Here is a 14,914-nt window from a genome sequence, read left to right on the forward strand (position 1 = left end):
AAAGCCACTGCTCCTTTGAGCACTGACCTACATAAATTTCCATCCCCCTCTCCAGCCTCCTCAAGCCAAGCTGCCAGATGGGGCAGCAGAACAAAGCATTCCCCCTGGCATTCTGCTAGCGGACACTGCCACTGCCCTTTGACCCCACTGCTCTAGACCCAGCACCACCTGTCCTGACCTGTGGCTTACACTCAGGGTGCGCCCTTGCAGCACCAGGGCCCTGCCGGCCACTGGGGAGCAGCTCAGTAATGAGCTTGGCCCAGAGGCCCTTTCTGGCCTCATTGGGTGCTCTCTCCAGTTCCCTGTTGAAGGTGTTAGGTCTCTTTCCTTCTGGTCTCCCTCAGGAGTATTCTCCTTTGCTGCCAAGATTACACTGTCTATACAATTCTGTATTTCCGTGCCCCGAACCCGCCAGGCAACAGCATCTAAAACCTCCCCAGCACAGTGCTCAAGGCCTGCCCGCCTTTGGACCTTTGTTTACATGCTGCTGGTTGACAGCAGGCAGTAGGTCGTCCTGGGTGCCCAGTAGAGGACAGAATGCTGCAGCTCAGCCTCGGCCCTTACTGCCTCCAGGCAAGATTGTTTCCTCTTCTCACCTCAAGTCCCAAGGCAGATCTACACATAATCTAGCTCTCCCCACACAGGCCTGTGCCACACAGCTGGGCTGGGTCAACCTCTGAGCCACACCAACTGTACAGCTGTATCCAGAAGCTTCCATCCCTGGGGTTACCTGAAGACTTAACTGAGCACATTGGCTCTCCTCAGATTCCTTTCTACCCACATCTCTAAGGCCCATCTCTACAAGGTCAGTGTCAATGTCTGGTCTCCCTTGGTATTTCTTTCTTAATGCTAAAGCTGGTCCTTTTCGCTACACAGCTCCCATCCTCCTCTAGGCTGTTCCGTGGCAGCTCCCACATACTAGTTGTGAGATCTTGAACAAGTCAGAACACTGCTGAACTTCATTTCCTCATCTGCTGAACAGGAATATCCACATGGCCACCTGGCCCAGGCACCTCCACAAGTAACGCAGTCTCTCAAGAGCCTGGGATCAGCCTGAGGTCCCTCAGCTCTGTTGCAGTCTTGACCTCTGGTGTCCTCCCACCAGATCAGACAGGTATCTCCAGTGAAATTTTATTATAAAATTATAAAGCAGAGCTCTGTAACAAAAAATACACATCTGGGTTTGCTTTAACACCCACGTAAGTCTGAGAATCTTAATATAAGCCACTTGAAATAACACATTCACATCTGAAAGATTGAACAAATTTATACAATATATATTGTGCAAGGACTCCTGCACAGCTTCTGGGTACGAGCTTGGATCCAGCTATTCCAGGGTACTGAGAACCAGTCAGCTCTCCCAAGTCTTAACAAAACGATCACAGCCAAAGCTATGGAATAATTGGAAGAATTAAGATGTTTCATGATAATTAAGACCAAGGATCCATGAGGGGCAAGGGAGAGCACTTGGAGATAAAAATCAAGTTTTCTACCTAGATTAGATAGTAACTGAAATGGGATCTTGAAATTCCCAGCCTTTATTTGGTGTAATAATGATGAACAACAAATCAGGGTGGTTTGACATCTTTTTTCCTGAATGGAAACCTTCACCAAGATCAAAAGACTTAAAGGCAAGTTCTTTCTCCAGAATGAGCAAATGATAGCAGTTCTAATTCTTACTGAGGTTACTAACCAACCTTCAGGATATTATTTTTAACCTCTGTCTAGGAGGGAATGTGGGAGGTAGGGAGAGGTAAGGCCTCATCAGTGAAAGCAAGTTTTAAGTAGGGAGAGAGCCAGCTTCTGCCCTGAAGTTATTGCTAGATCGTAACTAAGTTGCATATATATGTGTATATATACACACACACCTGTTACAGTGGAATCAGAAGCAGCTGAATCCTCTGCTAAACTGGCAGGCATTGTAAACGGTAGTAGGTACTGTCCAGCAGAAGAGTGAAAGGTCCTCATCGCAGACCTCTCTCTTGAATACCCCGATTCCTACAAAGGCTGTCCCAGAATCAGATTACCCGGGACTTGGCGTAATGTCAAGGTAAGTGGCCCAGTGTGCAACTGACAACTGCTTTATGAAATAATTTCATTCTTCCAAAGGGGAATAGTGGTTGGTGGGGGGAGGCCTAAGTATGTCTGTACCAATAAGCAGGTCCCCTTGGAGGTTTCCCACTGTTTCCAAAGTCCTGACTGCTTCCAGTCTGTGAGAACTTGACTGCACAGCAGGGGGAGAGGGTAGCAGGTGGTCTGCTAAGGCCTTCTGGAGCTTAGGGGTTGTGTAGTTCACCCCCCGAATGGCAGCATGCACAGCTCTTCTGATAGCACATGTTCTTGGCCTTGCTGCTCCAGCAAACTTAAGCCCTTTGGCTCTTCCAATGGTAGACCCACCCTAAGAGGGCTCGAGAATATGCTTCTTCTAGACCTCCCTTCAAATCAGTAGGCTAAGGAAGGAAATGGGAGCGGGGAGTCCCCGCTAACCTAGGGAATCAAGACTTGCAGCTGTCTGCCCCAGGGTTGAATCCAGTCCCATTCAGTATCTTCCAATACCCCTTAGGTGTTCAGTTTCAGTCTCCAGGAACTTCGTGAGAAGTGTGGCTAGAGAAGAGCAAGGCTCTTTGCCTTAGTCTCTCTGTCTTAGTGAGACCATGTTTAAAAACCTCCATGGAAGAGGGACTTCATTCCCAGGGGAAAGTGGTTTGCAATTCCTTTGTGTTAGAGAAGTCAAAATTAAGCAGTTTCCACCCAAAACTTTCCCTTTTCTCGTAAACTAAAATCAAGGGTGGCACACAGGCCCTAAAAGCACCAGAGCTTGATGCCCGTGCCATCTCACACACACAGACTTAAACTTCCCTGCAGATGCTTTGCTGCCTCCCAAGGTTCAGTCAGGAGACTCCTCGCTTCCAATCCCAGCACTTCAGGAAGCAACTCTAAATGACTTTGCAATTTTCCAATAGCATTTGTGTTTCATTTCTCACCAGAGAAAAAGTTTACTGGTCCAGATTTAGTCCTAAGGAGGATCACTATTGGTCTGGTAAGCTAACATCTTTTTGGTCTGAAGAAAAAAATTTTAGGCAATGTAGCAAGAGACTAGCAAAGCTGGTAAAGCACAGAAAGCCAGAGACCAGAAATAAACCCAAATGTGCTGGGGAGGAAGAGAACCATTTCTACCAGGACCTCTGATGGCTGGAACACAGGTGGCTCAGGGATGGTCGGGGTACAGGGGGAAGGGGGAAACTGTTAGGTTTACAGAGGAAGAGAGGAAAATCTGGTCCAAGTTCTGGAAAATCCTCTCTTCATCAATTACCATCATTACCCCAAGATCACTGGAACAGGGGCTTGCCCACGCGATCTGTACCAGCTCCCACGGGCCTCGGGGTTCGCCAGCCAAGAGGTGCGCCGCCGAGGTGGGACAGGCATGCCCAGAGGTGACCGCATCTTTGCTTGCAGATTCTCTTGTTAGCCTGCCCCTCTGCAAGCTGGTCATTCTGGAGCCCAGACCCTTCCAGCTCTGTCCCTGTAAGGCACTGAAGAAGCTGGCACCAGCCCTCAGGATCTGAAGACGTGCACGGCTCGGATCACATACTGCCGACAGATGGGACACTCATTCATGCGCTTGCCGCACTTGGTGCAGGTGACCATGTGACCGCACTCCAGCAAGACACAGTCAATGGGCGAGTCCATGCAGATCCTGCACAGGTTCTCCTCCACGCTGGGCGGCACTGCTCCACCTGGCAGGGGCGGGGGGCAGTGGGGAGAGGAGACTGTAAATGCAGGGGGCATCAGGGGGACAGAGAGAAGGGGCATGCTGAGGGTGTGCTGAGGACACCCCAAATCCACACACTGCCCTCAGCTAGAACTCCAGAAACCAGCCCCACCTCTCCTGGCCGGGCTGCAGATGTGGACAATAAAGTACTTGGAGATCAAATACAACCCAGAAGAGGACAGCTAAATAAGGCAAAGTCCTCAAAGCTTCAAAGAGTTTTCAGACAGTTGTGGCTGTAATATGGTGAGTAAGTGGCACTTAGGGACTCATTATCCCCCGAGGCCGAACATGCTGAAAAGATAAAAACTGGTTCCAAAAAGTGTGATACAATCGGAACTGTAGTGAATGGTTCTTGAAGGATTGCAAGGCTTCTCAGTAAACATATACCCAGCTGAATACAGCCAAGGATCTTGGGGGCTCCCTGTGCTGTCCCCCAGCCTTCCCCAGGGCTTCCTCTGAGGAGGTTGCCTAGCAGAAGAGCCCAGCAGAGATCACAGCTCCCTCTTCTGTGCTCCCCCCACACCAGCTTCTCAACATGGGATTAAAATGTCTTAACTACTGAGCTCCCCCATGACTCTGCGAGCTCCTTAATTCAACCAATTTGCTTGATTTCTGCAACTATATACTTAGCATGTGTTAGATGCTCTGAGGTCAGATCTTCCTCTTTGAATCTCTAAAATGCCCATCATGTGGTATATGTTCTCAAAATGTCTGATAAATGAACATCTCTCAAGGGAGTCCTAACAGCTCACATATGTGGAAATCTGTGCCAGGCAGGGTCCTAAGAGTTTTGCATATTAAACTCTTTGAATCCTTGTGAAAACTATGAAGTAGGTACCTTATAGATGAGGCCCCTGAGGCCAAGGAGTTAAGTGGCTGGCCCATGGACACACAGCTGCTAAGCAGAGCCAGGATTTGAATCCAGGCAGGCCTTCTAGGCAAGTGGCCTGAGAATAGGGACTATCAAATTAGTATTAACTGCCCAGTGCACAGAATTCTCAATAACTTCTGGCTGGCTTATGTGAGCAAGGAGGTACAGAACATCTGGCCCACTAAAGTATGATACTTTAGTGCAAACACAGAAGAACCTTCATGTCCAAAAACCTAGCCACCCCTAGCATGTTTTAAATGGTAGCCTGAAGCCCCAGGTGGGGCTCCATGCTCAGTGCAGACTCGGCTTGAGATTCTCTCCCTCTCCCTCTGCCCCTCCCTCTGCCTTGCGTGTGCGCCCTCGCTCGCTTGCTCTGTCTGTCTCGTCTAAAAATAGTAAAATCTTTAAATGGTAGCCTGAACCAGGGAGCCATAAGTAGGGAACTGGTTTCATACCAGTCACCTGTCCCACTCCACAGGGGAATTCTCTGTCCTCTGCTGCTCGGCACTTTCTCCTACTTCCTGGACTCTTCAGAAAGTCAGCACTTAGGGGAGGCTTCAGGATTTATCAGCTGGAAGACTCTGTCCCATTCTGAGCAAAAGACCATTTTGCCAAATAACAAACTTGGAGTCTTCTGAAAGTTTTAAAATGGTTTACAGGCCCCCAACACTACTCTGAGGACATTCTTTCTCGGGGGAAGAGCTCACAACCATATAGCCTTGAGGCTTTCAAAAAGAAATGAGGCCTAGATCCAGCTGGATGCCTGCAGTGCGTCCTGGGGCCCCTGAAGCTCCCGTGGTGGTCTTGAGCACACAGGTGGGGGTGTAGCAGCTGAGGTGGTAGATGCGCCTTGTGCCCAGAGAGCACACAAGTGATCCCTTTCCTATTCAGTCCCCAGAGCAGCTCTAGCCACCACCCAGCCCTGTACAAACAAGGCTCAGAGACCTTCTCAGAATGACAATAGAGTGAAAACCATAGGGGAAGGAGTGCCATAGCAGCAGAGGTACGAAAAATGAACTGAAGGTCACACATGCCACCACTCACTTTGTTAAATATTTTACAAATGCTTGCTCCTGAGCTCTGGCAACCCAAAGACCTGCAAATCAATCTGCCCCTGGGTCTGCTGCCACTCTTCACCCTTCCCAGCAAGGTGAGAATGAGAATTTTTAAAGATGCTGAGAAGCCCTGCTTCCCCGTACATTTCCCCCAGTTCTCTCTGTGGATGACAGTATGCTCAGAATTCTTAGACTGCTGCTGAGAGGAAGCAGGGTTGGCAGAAGGGAAAGACACAAGAGCTCAGAGCCTGAGCACGGTCCCAAGCAGAAGCAACTACGTACCGTTTTGGTCTTCAGCACCACACACTGAAAAAGGAAAGAGAAAGAAGAGGTAAGGAAAGTCTCCAACCAGCCTAACTTTTACAGTCGGACTGCTTCCCTGCTTGGGAACCAGGCTGGCCAAGAGCCCAGCCAGATGCCTGCCCTCGTCTCCCGTGCTGACTTCTCACACACAGCCTGTGCTGATATTTCGGGTCTGCTCTTAGAAAAAGGGACTCCACCAGCTCACATGAACAACACTGCCAAGTGGGCAGTACCGTATGGGCACGGTACCCTTCTCTGTCACTTGAAGCCCATATTAAAGGCAACAAGAAAGGAACTGTCTGTTCCAGTCAGCTAAGAAGTCGGGATGAAGTTCCCAGGTGGGGCCATGTCCTGTTCCCTAGGACCTCATAACTCTGGAGATCCTGGGGACAACCCAAAGGGAAAAGTGAGTCCGTGACTAGAGGACTGGTAAGACATCGTCAACTCTGATGAACCAGTGGAATAGGAGAGCCTGAAATCGTACTTCAACCATTAAAGTTAAACACACCCCTCTTCTGTAGAACTTCTCTGCCTTTACTATCTACCATAGAGACCTAGTTTTTCCCCCCAAACTTATTTAACCACAAACCCAGACATCTTACTGGGCATCGCCAGAAAATGACACCGTGTCGAATGCTTTGGGAAACGACCATAGGGAAAGCCCAGGCTCAGGCAGCATATCTGTATTTCCCTTGTACCATGGGTTCACTTCCTCGTCTCCCAGCTGTTGAGAACAGCATTGCTGTGGTGCTAGCAGTTATGGCGGGATGGCACGAGGTAGGAAAGGCTATGGATTCAGTCCAGGAAATCTTCAGTGCAAACCCGGGCTCTACAATAAAAGGGTAATGCTAGGGGCGCCTGGGTGGCTCAGTTACTTAAGCATCCACTCTTGGTTTCAGCTCAGGTCATGAGCCCCGTGTTGGGCTCCACATTCAGCAAGGAGTCTGCTCAAGATCTTTTCCCTCTGCCCCTCCCCCTACTCATGCTCATATTCTCTCTCTCCCTCAAATCTTAAAAACAAAAAAACAAAAAACTGCTAATAATGCCTATTTCACAGGCAGCGCTGAGGACTGAATAAAATATTTACGGAGCTTAGCCCAGTCCCAGCATTCAACTTCAAACGGCAGCTATTATTAGCCGGTGCCAGGGTGGAAGGTGATTGCTTGCTCGGCCAAAAGCACAGAAACCTAGTCAGGGCGATGCTGCCATGCTGCAGAGCGACAGCAAGTGCCGCCTGGGCAGCGCCTCACCCAGGTGCTGGAGCCCCTTCTGGTCCTTGTACAGCCTCGTCACCCTCTCCATCAGCTCCCACTTCTCGCAGCAGCCCTTGTAGTTGACGAAGTTGCGTGCCAGGATCTCTTTCAGCTGCCGCACGGTCAGACCTTCGATGTCCTCCAGGTCGGTCAGGTCAGACAGGGAGGCCCTCCGGCCCGGGACGAAGCTGTCCTCTGAGTCGACAGACTGCAATGGCAATGGTGGGATTTGTGGGCTCAGCTTCCCCGTCCCAAGCTCTCTCTCCGAGGACCCCAGAGCATTCCCCAGGCCGTGCCTGAGGGGACTGACCTCAAGAAGAGGAGGAGTAGAGGCAGGAAGAAACCCGGCGTGGCGCTCTGCAGAGCTGAAGAGACCACAGTCTCTTCCTGACCCGTGGGCCTGGGCTCGGGCACAGCCAGCCCCCAACCAACCGATCGGTGTGACGAGTAGAAGGGGCACCAGTGTGAGTCCCATGGCCCTGATTTTGACTCCTCCTCGGACTGATGCTAAACACTACAGAGTTTAGCCTATCCACACATCCATACAGGAGACCTGGCAGTACTGCTGCACTAGGTCCCTAAGGACTGAATGTAGCAGCGCAAGAAGCCAACGAGCACGGTGCTGGCCTCTCCTCTCCTTCCTGGACAGACTTCTGCTTCCCTGTGGGAGAGGCAGACTTCCCTGGTGAGCGCTCCTCTGTACGCACCCTCGACCATGGCTTCGCCGCCCCGCTGGCGGCAGCATCTGACTGCCCTACCGTGGCTGAGGCCCAACTCCCACTCAGTCTTCCTCCTGATTTTCTGACCTCTTTCCCCTGACGATGACTATTGTGTGCTAGCAGCAGGACAAGATTTGCACAGCAGCACCAGGAGCTTGCCCTGTGGCAGCTTACAGCAAGTCAAGACCCTAGAAACTAAGGGGCCATGAGGCTCCCTGGTCTCCACTATGAGCTCACCACTCTGCCCTAATGATTTACCGCTTCAGAGGTTAATGTGGAAAGCTAACACTAAGCCCCACCCCTGAAAGCAGAACTGAATGTAGGACTGTCACCACACACTGATTCTTCACCACCTCTGAGTCTGCTGCAAGGGGCCTATTCACAGCCTAATACCAGCAGAGAAAGAGCAAACGCAAAGGCGCAGACCGGAGCAGAGGCCCCACCTGGGTCTCCTCCTCAGCAGGTGCTCTGGCTGTGCTCTCCAGGTAGACAGGTTCCTCTTGGTCCTGAGACACATGGCCATTGGCCTGTGGGAAGAGAAAGGTGCCATCACATGCACAGAGATGCCCCAGAGATTCACACAGTGTGGGCCTCTGCCCAGCTCATTCCACATCCAAACCTTTCCCATCTCCCCAGGAATCTGGTGTCTCAAACAACAGCATTACAGAAGCCTGTTCCTTAATACTGACTTTGTTGGGCAGAGACACAACACAAACATTTCAACTCTAAAACAAGAAGGTCGCTAACTGTGCTCCCCACCAGAACGGCATGAGCAGCCAGTCACGGTCCGTGTGTTCTCAGCTCGAGCAGTCGGGAGCGAGAGGAAGAGCACAGATGCATGCCACTGAGGGACTGCTCCCAAACTGCCATCCGGGTTCTCCTGGACATTGAGCCCAGACCGCCCTCCCTGTAACTCCCACCCACCGTCCTGGGCTCTGCCCCTATCAGTGATGTCCACTATCTTCTTAGAGTGTCCATACCATGTCTTCCTGCCTCCACGCTACATCTCCCTGGCTTCCCTGAGACATTTCTCAGACCCTCACCACTCTGCTCCCTCTCCTGCACCCAGTCACTGCTCTCACATTCTAGAAATGGCTCCAATCAGCAGTGCGCACTAAGAACTATCTTGAAACCTGATTAAAAAATATATATATTTTAATGCACGTAAGAATCTATTAGCCTAAAACTATAAAGACATAGACATCTTACACTTAAGGAGTTTAGAATTTTACCTTCTCAAAAGTTTTGCCAAATAGTAGTTCAAACTGTGAGCCTCCTCATCCCATTACCATTTAAGCCACAAACCTCTTCACTAGACCCTTTTCATCTCTTCTTTACCCTCCAGGTAAAGGGTCTGGTGTGAGCCCGCAGCAAAGACGTGTCTGAGCTCACAGGCCTTTTCTCTAGACTCTCAGAACACCAATAAAGGAACAGTACAGGAAACCAGTCATCTGTGGCCCCAACCACTCAGCCCATATTAGGATGCCTAACACAGAGCTGGTCAAGAGGCAAATAATGACAATGGAAATGACAGCAGAAATCCCCACCATCATCCACAATGCCAAGTGGTGAGAAGAGCACATAGAGCGTACATGTATGCGGGTGCATCCAAGTGTCCTCGTCAACTCCTCTAGTTTCCCTTTAGCTTTAGCGAGACGACGCACCCACCAGTAGTACCCCAGGTGTCGCCCTGGAGTTACCAAGTCTCTGCGAGTCTAACCTGTTCCTAAGTAGACGGCTTCTGTAAGTCCTTTTCTTCCCAAGAAGGGGAAACCGGATCTCCCACTACAAAGCATACTCTTGTCTCTTCAGTTGGCCCACTGGCTAAATTAAAATCCTTCAAACTGTATCTGCCCAAAATTTTGCTTATTCCACCCGCCTCCTTCCCTAGCAACCACTGCCAGGACACCAGGGGTCAGGGAAAGAAATCTGGGGGAGCAGGCGCCCCGGGCTGATGTGCATCCTAGGTGCGGGTAGCCTGCGCAGGCCACTTGACCTCCCCAGGCCTGCTCTCCTGGCTTGACAAATGCAGATCTCACCAGCACGGATGCAAGCAGACACCAAGGCCCTCTGAAAGTACCATGGAAGGACCCGATGAGATCTGGCGCATGCATGGGACCTATAGGCGCAGTCTGGAATCTCTGGTGAGCAACAGAAGTTTCGAACCCACTGCTTTCATTGAAAAATCCACCAGATGGTTCTTAAGGGAAAAACAATTTCCTCAAGTTACTCCTTGGGCTCCCCAAAAGCAGAGAGGAGTGCTCCACCGCTCTGAGGTGGGGACGCTGCATAGGAGGCAGACAGAGCCAAGGGTCAGGAAGAGTTCACCTGGGGCTGGGAGAGAGCACAGCACAGGTGCCCAGGGAGCTGACAAGTCCCCACAGGTGAAGGACGCATCGCCCTGGCCTTTTATGCCTCCGTGCCCACCAGAGCTGAATCAGGGGCCCAGTCCTGACAAGGGAGGGGTCATAAGCCAGAGGCAGCAGCCAGCCATGGCGTGCAGGGGAGCAGACAACACTAGGTAGGGCAGTGCCAGCTGGAAGGAGCTCACAGCTTTTCAGACCTGCTGCCCCACAGGCCTGCCCTCCTGAGGGCCTGGCAGCAGCCAAAGTGCCCCGGGGCTATTGACCCTGGTTCAGTGCTGAAGGCTCAGAGTTGGCCCAAGGCCACCAAACAGCAACAGACTGGATGTGGAAACCAGATCCTCGAGGCCCGAATGCCCCGGCCACAGCCCAAGCCGTATATGCTGGAGGGTCACCGAGGCACTAAAGTCTGTCTGCGGGATGCCATCAGTCCTCACACACTGCGTATGTCTCTCGGTCACTCTCAAACCCGAAAGCTGGTTTGCGCGTCTACTGCCCATTTCACAGGGCCCTTCTGATGGCGCCCACCATTCCGCGCACCCCATGCGCGGCTCGCAGTTCAGCGAACGGGCTGCTCTTCGCTGACCATTCCTGAGGCCCCTGGGACGATGACCAGGCAATTATCATTCAATGTCATGCCAACCATGACCTGACCCACTCAGCGACCGGCCACAGAAGCCATGCCCCCTGCTCTCCCTTCCCTCCCTCTGTGCCCTGTGTCCATTACAGAGGACCACAGCAAAGGTAAGCAGGAGGCCAGCCTGAACAGAACAAATCTGTTTAAAGTACACATGGGTTTTCTCAAAATATTTCTGGAATGGTGAGTTTAAAAAAATGACTAGCTGGGATAGGTTCGTATCAAAAACATACAGAAACCACAAAAATACCTGGTACCGTGAATGATCATATCTGGGGAAAAAAAAACACAAAAAGGCCCAGAAGACATTTCCTGCATCAGGAGGCAAAAGGGCCTCACATAATCAAGACGCTTACCCCACCCCCCCGAATGCAGGCAGGGGAGCCAGCTGAGCCGGCACAGCGGCAGGGACGGGCGTACCTGCTGGCTTTCCTGAGCCTGGGCGGGGAACACAGAGGTGGCTTGTGCAGGCGAAGAGGGGAGTCTCGCCGAGGTAGGAGGTACTGTGCTGGCCTGAGGCTGCATCCGGAAGGCCTGGTGCTCCGGGAAGTCCGGGGACAGGGTGGGGGCGCGAGTCCTGCCCTCCTGAGAGATTACAGGCTGCTGGCCAAGCACCAGGAGCACCAGCTCCTCTTTCTCCCGGCACATTTCGGTAGAGACGTCATGGAGGCTGAGATAGTCCCTCAGGTCCTTCACCTTCATCTTCATGAGCTCCTCCCGCTGAAAGGCCGTGGCTCGGACTCGCTGGCAGAGGAGGCAGAGGCGGGGCCCGTTCCCCACTTGGCTCGAACAGGTCATGCAGAAATTTTTCTTGCAGTCGAGGCAGGTCTGCTGCTTAGACCAAGAGGCAGAGGAAACCATGTCAGACTGAGAACAAGTCAGAGTAGGAGGGGGGCTCAGTGCTGCCGTGCCTGGCAAGACTCCCCCGATCACTCCTGTGGGTACGAAGCTACCTCCTGTATGTCAGGGTGCAGCCTGCCTCGACTTCAGGTTCAGCACTACTATATTCAGTGTTCCACTGAGACTTATTCTTTCCTTGCCAAGTAATAGATGCTATTAATTATGACTACTAGCTTTAGAATCTAAAAAGCCCATATTTTCACTTAGTCTCCCTCCTTTTTTTTAACGTAATTTTTTTTTTAGATTTTTTATTTATTTGACAGAGAGATCACAAGTAGGCAGAGAGGCAGGCAGAGAGAGAGAGAGGAGGAAGCAGGCTCCCTGCTGAGCAGAGCCCGATGCAGGGTTCGATCCCAGGACCTTGAGATCATGACCTGAGCCGAAGGCAGACACTTTAACCCACTGGGCCACCCAGGCACCCCTCCTTCCCTTTGTTTTTACGGTGTCACCTTAGGTGTGTAAGTTAGCCTATCGGGCCCTCAGTTTCCTCATCTGTAAGATGGGGGTGATGACAGTACCTACCTTAGGAATGCCATAGTTAAGAGGCCATGCATTTAGCGTATGTGACACATGATTTCTTCAGTAAAGTATTAACTCTTTTCATTATTATTGCTAGGGAATGAGAGCTAATTTGGAGAGCCAGTATTCAAATCCTGAACTATGATTCCTTCTACTTTATTGCTGAGAAAAGAAAGCAAATGTGTGGGACGCCTGGGTGGCTCAGTTGGTTGGGCAGCTGCCTTCGGCTCAGGTCATGATCCCAGCGTCCTGGGATCGAGTCCCACATCGGGCTCCTTGTTCGGCCGGGAGCCTGCTTCTCCCTCTGCCTCTGCTGCCACTCTGTCTGCCTGTGCTCGCTTGCACGTGCTCTCTCTCTCCCTCTCTCTCTCTTTCTCTCTGGCAAATAAATAAATAAAATCTTTAAAAAAAAAAAAAAAGCAAATGCGTAAGTACAGTGGTGGTTATTATTAATATTGTTGATTAAATTTATTGAGAGGCTACTCTTTCCTAGAGCTTGTCATTTAACTTTCAAAGCAACCCCACAAAGTATTATTCTATCACTGTATCATGTATTAATGTACACCAACACTAATAATTAGTAATGTGCCTCCCTGTTGCACAGACACAGCAAACGCAGCCTAGAGAGATGAAGCATCACACTCAAGGGCGGGCAGGAAACAGCAGAGCTGGGGTTCACACTCAAAGCCTGTCCCTGTGGAATGCCCACAGTCAAGCCCTTTCCAGCAAGCCACATTGCCTGACTCAGCCCCGTCCAAGCCAACGGACAGCAGGACCCAGCCCAAGGTCCCCACCCGGAATCCCATCCACAGAGGCAGCGCCCAGGCTCCCCACCCCAGGAAGGCCCACTCGGAGTGCTGGGAATCCAGTGGCACATGAGAGCATATCCAAGACAAATACTCAGACACCTAAGGCGGGGGGACTGGAAGAAAAGAAGGGAGCCTCTGGACACGACCAGGGAGCTCTCGTTTGTGCAAGCAGTGTCTTAGCCGCACAACAAGAGCACGCAGAAGGCAGGCTGTACCTCAACAGCAGACACCACATCACACGAAAGCTCACTCAACTCACAGGAAGCAAATCCTCAGCCTCTTGTGCCCCAGGCTGAGCCAGCACAGTGACATGGGACTGAGCTCTGCTCTGGCCAAGAGCAGGCCGCACTCCCACAGCAGAGGTGATTCCTGGGCACACTGGGATGGTCCCAGGAGCACACCCACTAGTCCGTTAAAGAAATGATCTTTTCAGGGGCGCCTGGGTGGCTCAGTGGATTAAGCCACTGCCTTCAGCTCAGGTCATGATCTCAGGGTCCTGGGATTGAGTCCCACATCGGGCTCTCTGCTCAGCAGGGAGCCTGCTTCCCTCTCTCTCTCTTTGCCTGCCTCTCTGCCTACTTGTGATCTCTTTCTGTCAAATAAATAAATAAATAAATCTTTAAAAATTAATAAATAAATAAATGAACTTTTCAGCCTCCAGTGACTTGAGCATTAACCTATTTCTCCCCCTTCCTTCTAAATATAGAAAGCTGAATGCAAACTAACAAGAATGCCAGGGAGACTGAGGTTCTCAGGGTTGCGATCAGACTTGCGTGCTGGAGAAGTCCGCACAGCTGAGGCAGCGGTGCCTGGTTCTGCGCAAGCTTCCTGCACATCGGAGGGAAACGGCAGAAGGTTCACCACCCAGGTCTGACTACGAATACTTTTTTTTTTTTGAATATTTTATTTATTTATTTGGCAGAGACAGAGATCACAAATAGGCAGAGAAGCAGGCAGAGAGGGAGAGAAGGGGGGGAAGGAGGATCCCCACTGAGCAGAGAGCCCAATACAGGGCTCGATCCCAGGACCCTGAGATCATGACCTGAGCCGAAGGCAGACACTTTAACCCACTGAGCCACCCAGGCGCCCCTCTGACTACGAATACTTAACGGCATTTCGAGAGGACATGTATCAAGCTCCCTCACTCTCTACAGTTACAACCAGATCATAAAATGGTCAGGGGCCGACTTAAAAGGACGCATGGGGCCCGAGCCTCATAGCGGTTCCGGGACCTGGAGCCACTCGGGTGGAAAATGGGATGTTTTGGGGTCTTCGGGGTTCATTTCTATCTAAAGCTTTTCTATTGGGAAAGGAAATGTGTTCAGGATGGCAAAGTACACTGAAGAGGCTTCAGTGTCAGACGCTGTAGGGCCTGACCTGGAAAAGGACTTAAGTCTGTGCAGTCTGACAATACCTAGCCTGACACAATAAGAAAGCCCTGAGTTGGTGAGGGATGCCACAGATTCCGTTTGGAGGCATCGTTGAGCTTGCCAAGTAGACACCATGAGCAAAAAGCTCACCCTCCTGAGTTGAAAATATTTATGAGCAAGAAATTATCATTGAAATTAAATGGTGGCAGACATGTCCAAGGAATACTGTGGGGCTTCGATCCGTTTATGAATCTTGTGATAGACGAATGTGTGGAGATGGCAACAATAGTGGAATGGTGGTAGTATGATCTCATTAGAAGCCGTGGAACGAGCATAAACAATG

The 14,914-nt window shown here is 51.0% G+C and overlaps 1 protein-coding gene across 16 annotated transcripts in view; it reads right to left on the reverse strand.

Annotated features, from left to right (window-relative positions):
• Positions 1–1,117: 1,117 nt before the first annotated feature.
• RFFL (ring finger and FYVE like domain containing E3 ubiquitin protein ligase) overlaps positions 1,118–14,914 on the reverse strand; it is a 66,079-nt gene continuing 52,282 nt past the window's right edge. For 10 of the 16 annotated variants that reach the window (XM_082707382.1, XM_082707389.1, XM_082707376.1 and 7 more), the window contains 5 exons: positions 11,394–11,804; positions 8,417–8,500; positions 7,252–7,462; positions 5,981–6,004; positions 1,118–3,737 (listed from right to left, as the gene is read on the reverse strand). In XM_082707382.1, coding sequence (XP_082563508.1) covers positions 3,556–3,737; positions 5,981–6,004; positions 7,252–7,462; positions 8,417–8,500; positions 11,394–11,804 — 912 coding nt within the window. In that variant the 3' untranslated portion in view covers positions 1,118–3,555. The remainder of the gene's footprint in view (positions 3,738–5,980; positions 6,005–7,251; positions 7,463–8,416; positions 8,501–11,393; positions 11,805–14,914) is intronic. The other 6 variants (XM_082707386.1, XM_082707387.1, XM_082707385.1 and 3 more) reach the window with 1 other exon arrangement.

Source organism: Mustela nivalis (assembly GCF_964662115.1).
Source record: "Mustela nivalis genome assembly, chromosome: 17".
Lineage (NCBI taxonomy): Eukaryota > Metazoa > Chordata > Mammalia > Carnivora > Mustelidae > Mustela > Mustela nivalis.